Source organism: Borostomias antarcticus (assembly GCF_949987555.1).
Source record: "Borostomias antarcticus genome assembly, chromosome: 10".
NCBI classification, from domain to species: domain Eukaryota; kingdom Metazoa; phylum Chordata; class Actinopteri; order Stomiiformes; family Stomiidae; genus Borostomias; species Borostomias antarcticus.
The window spans coordinates 13,479,065-13,496,564 of NC_140243.1; the positions used below are offsets into that span (position 1 = coordinate 13,479,065).

Sequence of the window (17,500 nt, forward strand, 5' to 3'; positions counted from 1 at the left end):
CCCCTACCGGGATGGACTTACCCAGACCGGCGTGGGTGAGGCTTAATCATCTCCAGACCGGCGTCAGACGCTTCCGCTCATTGATGCACAGATGGGGCTTGGCATCCTGTGCAGCGTGTGAGTGTGGCACAGAGGAACAAACCGCAGACCACGTCATCCAGGACTGTCCGATATATCGGACACCCAACGGAATGCGTGGCCTGACGGTTGTGGATGACGAAACGGTGATGTGGCCCCTCGGCCCCAAGCCTGGGGGGAGAAGAAGCTCCCACAGAACCCAAGATGAGTATCGGAAACGGGCCCTATACAGAATTGGGAATTGTATTTTACTCCTGAGCTAACGACACTAATTGACTCCAAAGTGCTCAAAAACACATTGCTAGAGGAATTAAATGCAGGCCAAGAGGAATTAAATGTCCACCCCTTGACATTTGGTTAATTTTACCGCTAGATTGACCAGAAGACATTTTCTTGCCACAACTACTGTTGTGATCGCTAACATTGTTAGCATAAGTGAATGGAGTAGAACATAGTGAAAATTAGCATTGCGGCTGATTATGTTAAAATTAGCCAAAACGTAAATTAATTACAAATCCGGCGAGAGTTGCTCATTTATGTGTTAGATTCTGTCTGTTAGATAAGAGTCTGTTCAGTAGTGACCATATACATACTTCCCACCAGGTGAGCCAATGAGGAGTCCAGGTCTCCCCCAATGGCCTTGGCAGGCGGCGTGGCTGGCGGTGCTCCCACAGCAGCAGGTGTGCCAGTACTTCCCGCCGTGCTGCCAGTAGTGCTGCCCCCGGTGCTCTGGGGTGTTATTGCAGGCATCAGTAGGTCCCCTAGGCCACCCAGCACTGACAAAGAGGGGGAGATTAACCTGCTATTCCTAAACTACACACAGATGTGACATCTCCACATATAGATGTGGCATCACCACATACATAATTATGTAACATTACCACATACAGATGTGAAATGTACACACAGACATGACATCACCACATATATGTATGATATCACCATATAGATGTGACATTACCACATGACATCAACACATATATGTGACATCATCAAATACAGATATGACATCACCACATACAAATATGACATCAATACATGACATCACCACATTATGCATGACATCACCACATATAGATGTGATATCACCACATATGACATCAACACATACTGTACATATGTGAAATCGCTACATAAAGATGTGACATCACCACATACAGTACATATGACATTACCACATATACATATGACATTACCATATACATATATGACATCACCACATATGCATGTCATCACCACATAAAGATGTGACATCACCACACACAGAGAGGCACCAGTGCTGTGTGCTACATGCACCAATAATGACAAGATCAATACAAATCAATGTACAAGTGCATCACAGCACTGGCACATTTCAGACCAAGACTATGGAAGTATATAATAGCTCCTCTACACCATTCAGGGAATGTGTCTGTTAAAAGAACTATGTTATATCATCCATAATAGATCTGATAGAGCTGATACAGCTAACTAACTAGAGCTGATGGATCTGATGGAGCTAACTAGAGTTGATAGTTTTTTAGGGCTGATAGATCAGATAGAGATGATAAAGTTGATAGAGCTGATAAACATGATAGAGATGATAGAGAAAATATATCTGATAGAGCTGATAGAGACCATAGAGCTGATAGAGATCATAGATCTGATAGGGATGATAGAGGTGATAGAGGTGATAGAGATGATAGAGCTGATAGAGCTGATAGAGATGATAGATCTGATAGAGCTGATAGAGATGATAGAGATGATAGAGCTGATAGAGATGATAGAGATGATAGAGATGATAGAGCTGATAGAGCTGATAGAGATGATAGAGATGATAGAGGTGATAGAGATGATAGAGCTGATAGAGATTATAGAGATGATATATCTGATAGAGATGATAGAGCTGATAGAGCTGATAGAGATGATAGATCTGATAGAGCTGATAGAGATGATAGAGCTGATAGAGATGATAGATCTGATAGAGGTGATAGAGCTGATAGAGCTGATAGAGATGATAGAGATCATAGATCTGATAGGGATGATAGAGATGATAGAGATGATAGAGATGATAGAGATGATAGAGATGATAGATCTGATAGAGCTGATAGAGATGATAGATCTGTTAGAGATGATAGATCTGATAGAGATGATAGAGATGATAGAGCTGATAGAGCTGATAGAGATGATAGATCTGATAGAGATGATAGATCTGATAGAGCTGATAGAGCTGATAGAGATGATAGATCTGATAGAGATGATAGATCTGATAGAGCTGATAGAGATGATAGATCTGATATAGATGATAGAGCTGATAGAGATGATAGAGATGATAGAGATGATAGATCTGATAGAGATGATAGATCTGATAGAGATGATAGAGATGATAGATCTGATAGATCTGATAGAGATGATAGAGATGATAGAGCTGATAGAGCTGATAGAGATGATAGATCTGATAGAGATGATAGAGATGATAGATCTGATAGAGATGATAGATCTGATAGAGATGATAGATCTGATAGAGATGATAGAGATGATAGAGCTGATAGATCTGATAGAGCTGATAGAGGTGATAGAGATGATAGATCTGATAGAGGTGATAGAGCTGATAGAGCTGATAGAGATGATAGATCTGATAGAGCTGATAGACATGATAGAGATGATAGAGCTGATAGAGATGATAGAGATGATAGAGATGATAGAGCTGATAGAGATGATAGATCTGATAGAGATGATAGAGCTGATAGACATGATAGAGATGATAGAGCTGATAGAGATGATAGATCTGATAGAGCTGATATGGATGATAGAGATGATAGGGATGATAGAGATGATAGAGCTGATAGAGCTGATAGAGATGATAGAGCTGATAGAGATGATAGATCTGATAGAGCTGATATGGATGATAGAGATGATAGGGATGATAGAGATGATAGGGATGATAGAGATAATAGAGCTAGCTAGAGGTTATTTCTCATTCACAGTAACCATGCAGAATAGGAAACACGCTGAACATCGGGGCATGGTCCAAGCAGCTTCACAGCACTGTGGGGAAAGTCTTGTGAACTCACCAATGACACAGTAGCAGCAAGCAATGACCCAGCAGTGATGGGTGTGTGTGTGGGGGCAAAGGGACAGAAGTAGAAACAGAGAGCGAGAGAAAGAGAAAGAGGGAGGGGGTATGAGGGGTCAGAGAACATTGACATGTGCACATGTGAATAGAGAAAATGAAAGAGGGTGACGACGAGAGGGAGGAAGAGCAGGGGGAAGAGAGGGAGGGAGAGAGAGAGGGAGGAAGAAAGAGAGAGAGAGAGGGAGGGAGCAGTGTAGAGGAGTAAAGCGGTTAGCAGAGTTACATACTGTAAGATGCAGAGCAGCAGTGAAGCGTACAGTAACAGAAACAGAGTCAAGCAGAACATTAACACCCCACACACACACACACAAAAAAACAACAGCAGGAGCATAGACAGACACCCAGCAGCAGTACAGTGGACACTGCTGTACTGTAAAACAGCCACAGCTAGCGTAGCCACACACACAGCCAGTAATCAGATGTCAGGCACAAGGCCTGGGCACACGGTGCCGGCTGAGGACCGTCCCAGGGTTTTATGGGCGGCATTACGGGTTTGGGGCGGACACGTGCCATGACACACGTTCACAAAGGTTCCGTTGGTTAAGAGGTGACACAGTACAGTACATCGTGGCTGCTATTTTTATGTCTTCACTCAGGTTCACAGTGTGATCTCAGATCAGCTTATCCCTAGTGACCTGCTCTTTTACTTTGTACACTGTTCTGTTCTATTCTGTTCTATTCTCTCTGTTCTACTCCTACTTCCTCTCTTCCTCAGTAACCCGCTCCGCTCTGTTCTCTCCTCCTCTCCTCCGCAGTAACTTGCTCTGCTGTGTTCTGTCCTGTCCTATCTCCTCCTGTCTTCCTTAGTTACCTACTCTGCTCGGCTCTGCTCTGCTCTGTTCTGTACTCCTCTGTCTTCTCCTGTCTTCCTCAGTTATCTACTCTGCTCCTCCTACCTGACGGGTCGAAGCCACCAGATGGCGCTGCTGCAGCCGGAGTCGTTTCTGCTGCTGTTGGGGCCGCGGGCATGGCCGGCATGGCAGGCATGGCGGGCACCGGGGGGGTGGGGGAGGCCAGGGAGCCCAGGACATCGAAGCCAGACTCCAGCAGGTCGTTATGGACCGGGACCAGGGCAGGAGCGAGGGCAGGGGCAGGGGTAAGAACCGGGGCAGGAACGAGAGCCGGGGCAGGATCGAGGGCAGGGGCGGGGGTAAGAGCAGTGGCAGGGGCGAGGGCGGGGGCAGCTGTAGGAACCAGGCTGGGGGACATCAGTCCTGGAGGTGGGGAGGGACCAGGGAAGAGAGAAGAGATTAGTTCTGATCTACATGGTTGATCTGTCTAGAGGAGAGATACTGAAGTCAGACAGGCTCCAACATGGGAGAATACACACTGAGTCACCCCACACTCTGACTCAGTCCATGTCGACTGTCTGCACCATGAAGACATGGAGTCAATGCACAACAAACAGAAAAATGTGTGTGGTGTGTGTGTTTGTGTGAGTGAGTGAGTGATTGTGTGTATGAGTGAGTGTGTGTGTGTGTGTGTGTGTGTGTGTGTGTGTGTAACCCAGTTGAATTGTATAAACTCACTCGATTAGTATAAATAATGTCCAACAATTCAATTTAATATATTCACACACATTATTTATTTCAGATTTCCAATTTTATTTTTACAGGGACGGTGCATATTCCTGTAAATGGGCCAGTATTAACTGTAAACCCTGGGCCTGGTGTAAAAATAGCCACTCACTCACATTCACTCATACAAATATGACCCATTTCAACTCCTCTGCGTTGAGGATTTTTATTCTCCAGGGGTGGATTTGAATCCGGGTCTCCCGGGGTGTGTGTGTGTGTATGTGTGTGTGTGTGTTTGTCTATGGTCAGCAAGGGTGGGTTACACACCTCCCAGCAGGTCATCTGGGGCAGTAGACTGGGCGTCCCCCACAGGACTGCTGAAGGCGTCTGGGGGGGACGAGGTCCGAACGCAGCATGGAGGGAGAGAGGGTTAGTGTACCATGAACCTGTCTCTTACTGGGTGAGTAAAATGGGGCAGGAGGGGGGTCAGGGCATGAGACACACACAAAGATAGAGCCATTCACATACAGACATCAAATACACATGAAAGCTCACATTAACACAGAACACATATAACCCTGTCCTCTTTCATTCTCTAGTACTGTGACTGCTTGTTCTTATTGAAGGCGTTACTGACAATGACTGCGATGAACTCTCTAGACAAATGTGCTTGAGTCGATTGAAGTCGATTTGGTTGAAAGCATCAGCTAAATTACTAAAATATAAAATGGAAATGTAACAACTCTAAGAAAAGACTGCATGGAAACACAAAGGAGAGAACAAACTATAATCAGCCACAGGGTGAGGACTGTGTGTGGCGGGTAGACTAGGGTGTGTGAGCATGATAACCTCCAGTACCCAGCAGGTCGATGACAGGCTCAGGCTCCAGTTTGGGAGGAGAGGAGGCCGCTGGAACTGGAGTTGGAGCAGAGAACGAGTCTACAGACAGAGTGGGGGGGGGGGGTAAACAAATAACTAAACCATTGAGAAAAGTGCTGGCTAGAAAAAAAAACATGCACAGCTGATATCACAAGTAAAAGATAGAGAGACACGTGGAGAGATCAGCATCACACAGCCTGCTGTGTTCCAGAGCTAGAGGCCATGCGTGGTCAGACCAGCTCAGGGACTACTGTAGGGTCCCAGAGGCAGCGGCGGGGGCTCGGGTCCCAGCCTGAGAGGCAGCGGCGGGGGCTCGGGTCCCAGCCTGAGAGGCAGTGGGGTCACCTGACAGAGGAGAGAACTCACCCGTCACCAAGATGTCTCCGGCCACGCTGGCCTCAGGCAGGGGCGAGGGACCGCGAGAGACAGCCGGCAGGTCTGCCAGAGGAGCAGAAGCAGGAGGAGGAGGAAGAAGAGGAGTTGGAAGAGAAGGAAGAGGAGGAGCACAAGTAGGAGGAGGAGAAAGAGGAGGAATGGGAGGAGGAGAGCATTAGAAGAACAGACAGAGCGAGAGCAGAGCAAGGAAAGATCAATCAGCACGGCACAACATGCAGAGCACGAGTGGCATACCACGACGCAGAGAACACAAGACGAGTGGGAAAACAGATGAGAAGTGGAGGAGAAAGAGTATGAGGAGGACCAGAGGACACAAAGAGAGGAAGCAACTCCTGTACCTGCCCCAAACAGGTCTACGCTAGGGGTGACAGCCTTGGCCTCTGTGCTGGGACTGTGATCAGGCATAGAATCATACACATCTACAAACAAGGACACACGGTTAGCTAGGAGCAGCGCCAGACCCGGGCACACAGCATGAGGGAGAGAGACAAGCAGAGAAGAGACAAGCAGAGAGAGCAAACAAGTCATCTACTACAGGTGTATCATCTACTACAAGTGCAAACTGATAAAAGGAGCAACAGAAGGAGGAAGTGAGTTGAGGTCATACGACAGCTCAGATGAAGCAGACCAATCAGGGAGGTTCGTTAGGAAAGACTGGGGGTCCATCAACACAAGATGACTACCCACTACCCATGCAGATACACTAGGGCCACATCTTCAGTGCGCTAGACAACCCTCAAGTACCGAGACATACCGGGCCTAATATGTGAACGAGCATGTTTCTGTTTGCTAAGTGCATTACACACGACACACCTACAGAGTAACTGTTCAGCAGAAATTGCACACAGTAATTCACAGCTGTAATGCTGGGTACAGTCTGTCCCTTAGTACATTAAAGGAGAATGCTCGTTTTTGACAACCTGGACCTTATTTACGGCATATTATAAGATGTTTCACTAACCGAGATAACTTTGGTGTAATTCGGAGGCCTGTAGAAGAAATTTAAAATCCAGCGCGAGCCAAGTATATCCATGTAATGGCGGCGGACGGGGCACTGAGAATGCAGCTTCTAAAAAATCTATTTTCTGCCGCGAAATGGTTGTTTTCATCAATGTGTCTTTATGAATCGCTAGTTCTGCTTACATAGAGCGAGGACTTGTTGTGGTTTTTCACATGCCTCTGTAATATGATCTTTAGAAACGTCTTTAGAAACGTCTTTAGAAACGTCTTTAGAAACGTCTTTAGAAACGAAATAGCTTCCCCACTTGCTCCAGCATGCATGCGCACAGCGCGCAAGCGTTGCTCCAGCACGCTGTGCGCATGCGTGCTGGAGCAAGTGGGGAAGCTATTTCGTTTCTAAAGACGTTTCTAAAGACGTTTCTAAAGAACGCCCGAATTACACCAAAGTTATCTCGGTGAGTGAAACGTCTTATAATATGCCGTAAATAAGGTCCAGGTTGTCAAAAACTAGCATTCTCCTTTAAGATATGATGTATTTTTTCATATACAGAGTTGGTCAGAATGTTTGACTCAATTAAATGCCTACCATGTCTTTTAATGACATGAACTTAAATACAAAGTAAATATAATGATAACAATAGAAAATAAATGTAGGAGGGACTAGGCAAGTTATCATCATCATCATCATTTTCATCAGCATCGGAGTCATCATCGTCATCATCAAAATGCAGAGCGATGCAGTGTGAGGCGGAGTGAGAGGGATGAATTTACCACCAAAGAGGTCTAGAGTGGGAGGAGCCGGAGTCTCTGTGGTGGCAGTAGGGGGGGCGGGGTCGACGGCAAGGGGGGCAATGGGCGGAGCTTCGCTAGAGGTGGGCGTGGCGGCAGCAGCCCCCGTGTCAGTGGGCATCATGGCGAACAGGTCCATCTCTGGGACGACCTCTGCACTCCCCTCAGAGGGGGCGAAGGGGTCTAGTAAAGGAGGGGGGGTGAGGAAGGTGGAAGGAGGGCGAGAGTCAGGATATATGACCATAGAGAGAGAGGGGGAGGGAGGGTATACCAGAGAGAGAGGGGGAGGGGGTGATGAGGGGGATGGTTTGTTAAAAAACAAACTGTTAAAAAACAGATAGTGAGTCAAACCCCTCCAGACAGGAGAGACAGCATTTCAACACTGGAATACCATTAGTGTTCAGAACAGCATCCACAGACCAGGACACACACTTAGAACACACATCCTAGAACACCCGCTGTCTATCTATAGCTGTCTGGGTAAGCACTATACAGTAGTGCTTAGTATACTATCTAGTGTCCGCACTGTCTACAGTTCTAGTAGTTCCATACTCACAAATCCCAGAGAGAGAGAGAGAGAGAGAGAGAGAGAGAGAGAGAAATAGAGAGAAAGAGAGAAAGAGAGAGAGAGAGAGAGAGAGAGAGAAAGAGAGAGAGAGAGAGAGAATGGAGGGAGGGAGGGAGAGAGAGAGAGTCTGTTCAGGAAGGTGAGTAACCGCTTATCCAGAGGAATGGAGTGAGGTTGGTTAGTGGTTCACAATAGAACCTATCATGGTGCGAGAGAGAGAGGGTTTTACTGGAACAGCAGGTGAATACGATGAGGTGTGGTGAGGGTAGGAGTGGGAGGGGGGTTATTAAAGCAGGGCCAGGTGGCAGGGGAGTGGGGGGGGGGCGGGTTAGGTGGGAGGACAGTAGACCCCCAGGTGATGTCGGGTCACATGATTCTCTACTGTTCCAGATGGAAGCAGAAGCAGCCTCTATCTACAACAGCAACAGGATCCCACACGCCCACACAAAACACACACACGCACACACAAAACACGCGTGCACACTCACCCAAACACAAACGCATGCTCCACTGCACTAACTCACACTCACACACACACACACACACACACACAAACGCACACACACACACACACACACATAAGTAGCACACAAAAACACACAAACACACATGCACAAACACACACACACACACACATACACACACACACTTAGCCGTGTTGTCACCCACCAGATCCAGCAAAAGCATCATCAGCAGGAGCTCTGACAGCCGTAGCAGGCCCGTCGCCTGGGGACAGGGCGAACGCATCTGGGGGGCGGGGTGGGGGGGGGGCATGACACAACACCCACACAGATGGACAGACAAACAGATAGACGGATGGACAGACAGATAGAGAGAAAGACAGATAGATGGAGAGACAGACAGAGGGAAAGACAGGTGGACAGACAGAGAGAAGGATAGACAGATGGACAGTGAGAAGGATAGAAAGATACAGTAGATGGACAGCCAAATAAAGGTAAATCAGAGGGACAGACAGAGAGAAGGATAGATAGATAGATAGATAGATAGATAGATAGATAGATAGATAGATAGATAGATAGATAGATAGATAGATAGATAGATAGATAGATAGATAGATAGATAGATAGATAGATAGATAGATAGATAGATAGATAGATAGATAGATAGATAGAAAGATAGACAGAAAGACAGACAGACAGACAGACAGACAGACAGACAGACAGACAGACAGACAGACAGACAGACAGATAGATAGATAGATAGATAGATAGATAGATAGATAGATAGATAGATAGATAGATAGATAGATAGATAGATAGATAGATAGATAGATAGATAGATAGATAGACAGGCAGATGGACAGACAGATGGATAGACAGACCAACAAAGGGACAGATGGAGGGATGAGGATGCCACAGAAGATGGGAAAGAAGAGGGATGGAGGTAAACAAAGAGCAGGTGGAGGGATGGAGATAATAGGAAGAGAGATCAACCTTAGGAGAGAGCAGAGTATACCAGAGCAGGATATACCAGAAGTATACCAGAGTATACTAGAGTATACCAAAGCAGAATATACCAGAGTATACCAGAGTATACTAGAGTATACCAAAGCAGAATATACCAGAGTATACTAGAGTATAGCGGAGGTATGCAGGCAGGCAGCGGGCGATCTGATAGTAACATGAGGGGGATGTTATCTCCAAGGTTAGGGGCCATGATGAGGCAGGAGCGAAATGCTGTCACTGGCTGTCTAAGCTGCTGCTTCGCATCTCTCCGACTGACGTAAACTGATCAACACTTGCAGTAGGAATGGCTTTTCATAACTACTTTATCTGTGATTGTGAAAAGTTCCATGTTTATTTTCTTAATCAAATGTAGTGAATGAGGAGGCCTGTCCCCTCTTCCTCCTTCGTCTACTGTTTTCATGACCCCCCCCCCCCCCCCCCTCCTCCCCTCACCATCCTCTCTGCCCCCCACTGACCTCCGAACAGGTCCATGTCTGAGACGGAGGCAGCGGGGGCGCGGACAGGCAGTGAGACAGGGGCGGCGGCAGTGGGCGTGGCTTCTGCGGGCGCAGCAGCAGCGGCAGCGGGGGCGGAGTCAGGGGCGGAGTCAGACTCGGCCAGGAGGGCGTCCATTGTGTCGTCAGCAGCAGCCGGGGTCGCTATAGAGTCAACCGCCCCCCCCACCCCCCACCCCACCCCCCAGGCACAACCACACAGGAACCCAAAGGCACCGGGAGCAGGGGGGTGCCAGAGAAGAGAAGGACAAAGAAAGAGAAGAAGTAGAAGGAGAAAGAGAACCAAAGGAACAGAGGAGAGAGAAGGAGAAAGAGAGGGAGAGAAAGAGAGATTGTACTTTAGATGAAGGATGAGCCTGACATGGGGCAGAGAGAGCAGCAGATGCCTGGGGAGTGAAGTGTAAGAACACATGGAAGGTTGTGGCCTTCACCTCAGGTCAACAAGGCAGGGCCTTCAACCATACTCACCCTCACCAAGAAGATCTGCACGAGAGAGAGAGAGAGAGAGAGAGAGAGAGAGAGAGAGTGAGAGAGAGAAGGAGAAGGAGAGAGACAGACAGACAAGGTCAGAAAAGGAGGCATCTGTGAGGCTACTTCAGAGCTGTTCCTGATGCCAGCCAGGACACACCAACCCACTTATGGACCCAGCTCAACCCAGGACATCCCAGTGAGAGGCTGAACCGGCTGATGCCTGATTAGTGCTGGGGGCCGAGGCGTGGTTACGCTGAGGCCTGGTTAACTCTGGAGGCTGAAGCCTGCTTAATGGACGAGCCTCAGAGGAAGAGCCTCGGAGACAGGTACGAGGACAGGCACCGGAAGAGAAGGAGAGCAGACAGAGGCAAGCGGAGGAAGGGCAGAGGAAGAGAAGCAGGAGAAGAGAGGGAGAGGTAGAGGAGAGGGAGAGGAGAGGTAGAGGGCTGGAGCGTACAGAGGAGGGCGGCGTCTCACCTCCCCAGCCGGTGGTGGAGGAGGCCGCTGCAGCACCCCCTGGAGGAGCTGCCATGGGGTCCAGATCCAGCAGGTCATTGAAGCCAGCACTGCAGAGAGAGAGGGAGGGAGAGAGAGAGAGAGAGAGAGAGAGAGTACTAGATCCACATATCAGTTCGATCCACATATGACAAAGAGAATTGTTAAGAACTATTGGGACATATCGCAGGCATGTGAGCGAGTGGGGGGGGGGGGGTTGGGCAAGGACTCACCTGGCGATGGAGGTGATGGTGGGGGGGTGGCTGGGTCTGACAGGGGGGCAGGGACGAGCGGGGGGGCCAGCGGGGGCGGCGGCGGCGGCAGCAGCAGCAGGGGCCTCGGCGGTTTTAGCCGGAATAGGGGCCGGAGAATCATTATTGGCTGTCGTATCCTGATACCATGGAGAGTTAACTCTGTTACCATGGTGGTGACTCGGCACAGTTACATTACAGAGGGTGACGTGACTGCTCTTTTAAACCAAGCTTACAACACAGAGAAGTTGCCTGATGAAGACCTAAGGGTCGAAACGTTTCGTTTCGAAGCGTATACTTTCAATAAAGTGGACCGGGAGAAATCAGTGTGCGGATCTTTCCTCTCTTCTCACGTATGTACTCTCAGATCCAGCACCTGGCCTACTAAGGTTGGATGTGCGCACAGCTTTTTTGCCTTTTGTCTACAACACAGAGAAGGTCAGAAGGAAGGAGACTGAGGTAACTCACCTTGGTGGGAGACCTGCAGAGAAAATCACAGGAGAGGAGGTCATAACATCAAAATATCACAACATCATAATATTATAACATGAAAAGATCATAACATGACCAGAGGGGTATACTACGAAGCAGGTTTGAGGAGTTAGCGAGGTAACTTTGGTCAACTCTTGAGTTGAACTCAGGGTTACTGGTATCACGAACATGGCACACCTTTCAGCCAAGTGGCAACATCTCCTTCAGAATGAGCCTGCCCCAGAGCTGGAGGTTACTTGGATGTTAACTCAGTCTAGCCTGAATGAAGAGTCATGCGTTGAGGACCAATTAAATCATATTCCCTCCCTCTGGTAAAGACTGAGTTGTTGAAAAATAGTAATAGTATCAGAATAAATTTCACAGAGAATCTGGAATGGGAAGCTACTGTCACTCAAGGGGGCTAGCTTTCTAAAAGCCCGAGTACATCTAGCTTGCTTCATAGTATACCGCTCAGATCCCTAGATCATAACATGACCAGATAATTAGATCACAACATGACCAGATAATTAGATCACAACATGACCAGATAATTAGATCATAACATGACCAGATCACTAAATCATAACATGACCAGATCATAACATGATCAGTACAAACACAGACATTATCTGGTTCATCTCATTCACAGTACATACGGGTACATGTACAGTACATATATACATCAGAGAATAAACCAACACTGAACCACCTGCTAGAGCAAAGCTTCTCACCTCTCTGGTCCAGACATAACCAAGCCATGTCTATCATCAACATGTTATCAACAGCTTTGAGAGGTGGGCCACCAACAATAACATGGCTGGTTCATGCTGTATGAACAGTCAGGGGTTGAGAGAGCAGACTCATGTCCGACAAGTCAAGCTTTTAAAAGTACACACTGAGCTGACTGAGTTCATATCAAAAGAGACACTTGATAATAGCGACCCAAAATAAAGTTGGTGCACCGCACAGGCACAACAAAAGCTAGTATCATCAATTCTATAGAACGCCATTTTCAACTTAATGTTCAAACATTAGTTCCATAGAATCATGAAACCTAGTTGTTAACGATACTGTACAACGTGATACTTTACATTCATCTAACGTTTGTAAAGGTTAAACATTAGATGACATAGACCGACCAGATAAACAGTATACCCCCCAGGAGAGAACAGGGTGTCCAGACATGCCCCCAAGGAGTCTCAGAATACTCACCTGTCCTCCCTGAGAAACAGAGGAGGGGAGGAGTTACCAGACAGGTGAGTACTGACCAGGACGCGTCTACGCGTTTCGCAACCCAGTTTAGCGATAACACCATTGAGTTTAGGGTTAAGGAAGACCCTAACCCCTAACCCTAACCCTAACCCTAACCCTAACCCTAACCCTAAATCTAAATCTAAATCTAAATCTAAATCTAAATCTAAATCTAAATCTAAATCTAAATCTAAATCTAAACCTAAACCTAAACCTAAACCTAAACCTAAACCTAACCCTACACCTGACCCTCACCCTAACCCTAACCTTAACCCTAAACTCTATGGTGTTCTTGCTAAACTGGGTTGCGAAAAATAATCTTGCGACCAGAACAGAGGTTCATATTTTACTATTATTATCTGAGTGTGATTTTCACATAAGCCCTCTAGGACTTCCAGCCTCACCTACACACCTTTTGTCTTTCTTTGCACATTGTTTTTAGTCATTGTTTGTCTGTCCTGTTTTGTTGAACTAAACTAGCCTAAACTACTGACTAGAGTACAGGCCGGTACGTGGGAGAGGACAAGGGCCTAGCATCACACCCTTATTAAGAGTAGGAGGTTCTGCTGGATGATTGGGAGGGGGGGTACTCACGGCTTCTTGCCCTCCAGGGTGTTGAGGTGTGTCTCCAGGGACTCCAGCAGACTCTCAGGGGCCTGGAGGCACAGAGAGAGAGAGAGAGGGGGAGGGGGATTACTGCAAGATTGTGGTGATGGAGGGAGGGGGGGCATCACTACAAAAGCCTTTTGAGGGTGGTTGGCTAAAAAGCTAGGATAGACATGGGTCACATCTTAGTAGGAGGAGCTGGACAAGTGATTGGCAATGCTAGTCAGAGAGGCTGGAGGGAGACAAGGAAGGAGACAGATTATTTTTATTATCCCGTCAAAGATAAGGAGACAAGAGAGGAAGACACAAAGCAGACGATAGTGAAGGAGACAGAGCAGGAGAAGAGCGAAGGAGAAGAAGACAGCAGAGGAGCAGGACAGAAGCTACAGGAGGTGATTAGCAGACGGAGAGAAAGAGAGATGGTGATACAGGAGACAGGGGAGGAGCACTGGACCATGGACTGGTGGTGATCATACATGTCCTCACAAAGAAGGTAAGTCCTGTCCCTTCTCAACATGTCTACTGTCACATGCTCTTCCTGGAATAACATGATTCAGGCACCCACAGTGCACTGCTGCATGCTCCACCCCGAAGCTCATCACTGTTACACATGCCCATAGTGCATGCAACACACATAAACACACACACTCACACACACACACACACGCACACGCGCACACACACACACACACACACACACACACACACACACACACACACACACACACACACACACACACACACAAACACCTGCTAACCACAGCCACACATGCATGCACCATGGTCACCATGGTCCTCCTCTTGCCTCTATCCCCCTCTCCTCTCCTCTCTGCTCTCCTCCCCTCCCCTCTCCCCTCCTCTCCCTGCTCCATTTCCCTGGTCTACTTCGTCTGTAATCCACACTGCACCCTCAGCAGTCTGCTCCATGGAGCCTGATAGCCCTCGGAGGAGTCCAGAGAGCGGTCAACATTTGTCTTCTCCGTCAGATAGAGGAGAAGAGATGAGGAGAGGATATGATACCTGGAGGAGACATTAGTGTCTCTAACCTCTCATCCAGGGAGATGATCTGTCCCTGAGCTGCCAGGCAGACCCACAGACACACAAAGACACAGAGTGGCACTAGGAGAGAGACAGAGAGACAGAAAGACACGAGGACAGAGAGGAAGATATGCACAGAGACAGAGAGACAGTGAGAGGGCCTAGCTTTAACTCATTAGCTCTGTCAATACTAGAGGAAAACCTACCACACAAAAAGACAGACAGGACAGGGTGTCCTACCAAAATGCCAGAGAGATAAGGCCCAGGTATCATCCACAGCCCGAGGGAGCGTCTGAGATTAGTAAAACACGTCCTACCCTATAACTTACAGATTCGATTATCACTGTTCCAGTGAGATTAACAACGGTTCTGGCTGTCAGGTGGATCGAGGCAGTGGTCCAGACAGACCCAATAAACATACAGCACTGTATGGGAGTACTAAAGCTCCCTAGAGCCAGGGCCCTCCAGCCCTGCAGATTGGCTGACGGTGATTAATGGCACTATTTGACTATGCCTTCATGATAAGTTATGACACTGGTGCCACTGCTTGAGATGTAAAGCCTGGCTTATAGAGACCAATTACTCACACATCTCCTCCTCCTCCTTTCTCCTCTCATCCACTCCCCTCTTTACTCCTCATCTCATATCTCTCCTCCTCCTCTCTCCTCTCCCAGCCTCTCCTCCCCATGTGTCCCCTCCTCCCCTCCCCTCCTCTCCAGCCCAGGACTGCCTTCATCAGAGACAAACTCACCCAGACTATAGTCCTTTATATAAATGTCTCCAGGAAACCCCAGCCCACAGTCTAAAGTCCCTCCATAGACAGCATGTCGTTCTAGTCATCCTCCTCTTCCAAGCAATGCACTGTTATAGCATGACATGACAGTAGCTCCAACAATCACCCTACGTACAAATACATTACCCCATGTGATGCTACACAGCTGGCCCTTTATTACTATCAAGTGTTATATGTTATGTTTCAACACTACTTGCCAGCAGGCCAGTCAGTCATGCTTGTCCCATACAAGTCCAGCCAATGCCTCTGGTAGGCTGAACTGGAGGCTCTCTCACTTGGCCTTGTGAGACCGTCTTGATCGAGTGAGCTCACATTGTGTTTCTCTCCGCAGATCAGTCTGGTCTTCCCCCTATTTCAAACGTTTATTGTGGGCAGGAGTACTTGCCTTGACAGATGAACGAACTGTCAAATCCAGTCGGAAGAACGTCGGAAATTTATTTTCCTCTCTGTGCAAACTCTGTGCATTCTCTTGTTCTTGTTTAATTGTTATTATTGAGTTATTGAGATGGCCGTGTTTATTCTACTAACATTAACGTTACTGCTTGTTGCTTCGGGAGACTGTTTCGTCAGTGGCATGTATTTCATTTTCACGCATTAACTACTGGAACCAATCAGGGGCTACGTTGCATTCAGAACAAAGTCCCTGATTGGCCCAGTCACAACGCAATCTGAGAATAATCGTTCGAGATAGGGGGAAGTCCAGACTGATCTGCGGAGAGGAACTGAAGTGATCTGGCGAGGTCAGGATGGTCTCATGGTGCTAATGTACCTCCCACTGCTAATAATAGAGAACTATATTTGTAACAGTAGAAAAACCCTCTGGGAAAAAAAGGTTCCAGATAGTACAATCCTTTTCAGGTCTTTAAGGCGCTATTTGGAACATAACATGGTTCTTTCTGAAAAGGGTTCTATCTGGAACCTTTTTTACCAGAGGTTTTGCAGAACGTCTTCTCCAGTCTGGACCAGAACCAGGCAGGCCAGGCATGTCAGTGCTGGGTCACAGAGAGAGAGTCTGCTCCTCCAATCAGCAGGGAGAGTGAGGCGGTTCCAGTTCCTCTGAAGACTCTGTAGCAGCATTCCAGTGCACTTGTGATCCAGACTGGTCAGATCCAAGATCAGGACTCAGCAGAGCAAGCAAGAGGCTCTGCAAGCATAGTGACTGGTCCAGTCAGTCCTCTCAGCCCTGGCCAGCTGCATCACAGAGAGGGTGATCTGCTCTACTGAGCTGTGCTGAGCTGTGATGTGGGTGCTGCAGGTCAATGCTATACTCCCTGTGCATCTGGCTTTTCAAAGCTAGCTCTGTGCACTACACCCTACTCACACTCTCAGTCTGCAAGATACGTCTGCACCGCTGGAAGAGACGGGGCACAGGGTCTGTCAATTACCAGGGAAACACAGCTCATTGGCTGCATGGAGGATGGCCCACCCCCCTTCTTTATAAGCCCACCAGTGAGCACCCTCATGTCAGTTACTGTATGGACAGCGGTGATTGGCCAGGAATGTCAGCTGACCATAGGCGGTGGTGTTCTGTCCTGTGGAGACCTCCAGGGAAGAGCACTCTGGGAGTTGTAGGCTTTATGCTATGTTTAAATCTCATGCAACACTGAGTTTAACACCCAACCACTGGCATGCTGTGTCAGTATGGTGCACACAAGAGGCAGAGCTCTGAGAAACAGCTGAGTCTGACAGGGCTGAGAACATCTCAGAGAGGTCCTACCTGGGTCAGCTCGGGGATGTCATTCTTGTCAATCCCAACTTGCTGGACCAAAAAAAAAAGATTTGCATTTCAACCAGCGCACAGTTCACAGTGGCTAACAGTGGAATGACATGTTTGATACAGG

The 17,500-nt window shown here is 47.8% G+C and overlaps 3 protein-coding genes across 3 annotated transcripts in view; all 3 read right to left on the reverse strand.

The window, feature by feature from the left end:
* LOC311314170 (clathrin coat assembly protein AP180-like) overlaps positions 1–4,402 on the reverse strand; it is a gene marked incomplete at both ends in the record, with an annotated part of 8,477 nt that extends 4,075 nt beyond the window's left edge. The window contains 2 exons of the mRNA XM_084444506.1: positions 672–854; positions 4,090–4,402. Of these exons, the coding sequence (XP_084300632.1) occupies positions 672–854; positions 4,090–4,402 (496 nt within the window). The remainder of the gene's footprint in view (positions 1–671; positions 855–4,089) is intronic.
* A 627-nt stretch (positions 4,403–5,029) lies between these two features.
* Positions 5,030–10,401, reverse strand: LOC311314172 (uncharacterized protein; the record flags this gene model as incomplete). Its single annotated transcript, XM_084444508.1, has 7 exons — positions 5,030–5,097; positions 5,569–5,625; positions 5,956–6,027; positions 6,324–6,404; positions 7,717–7,917; positions 8,972–9,049; positions 10,245–10,401. 7 exons carry the CDS (start codon positions 10,399–10,401, stop codon positions 5,030–5,032), a joined length of 714 nt encoding a protein of 237 aa, XP_084300634.1.
* A 3,411-nt stretch (positions 10,402–13,812) lies between these two features.
* Positions 13,813–17,500, reverse strand: part of LOC311314658 (clathrin coat assembly protein AP180-like) — a gene marked incomplete at both ends in the record, with an annotated part of 16,664 nt that continues 12,976 nt past the window's right edge. The window contains 2 exons of the mRNA XM_084445092.1: positions 13,813–13,878; positions 17,377–17,418. Coding sequence (XP_084301218.1) covers positions 13,813–13,878; positions 17,377–17,418 — 108 coding nt within the window. The remainder of the gene's footprint in view (positions 13,879–17,376; positions 17,419–17,500) is intronic.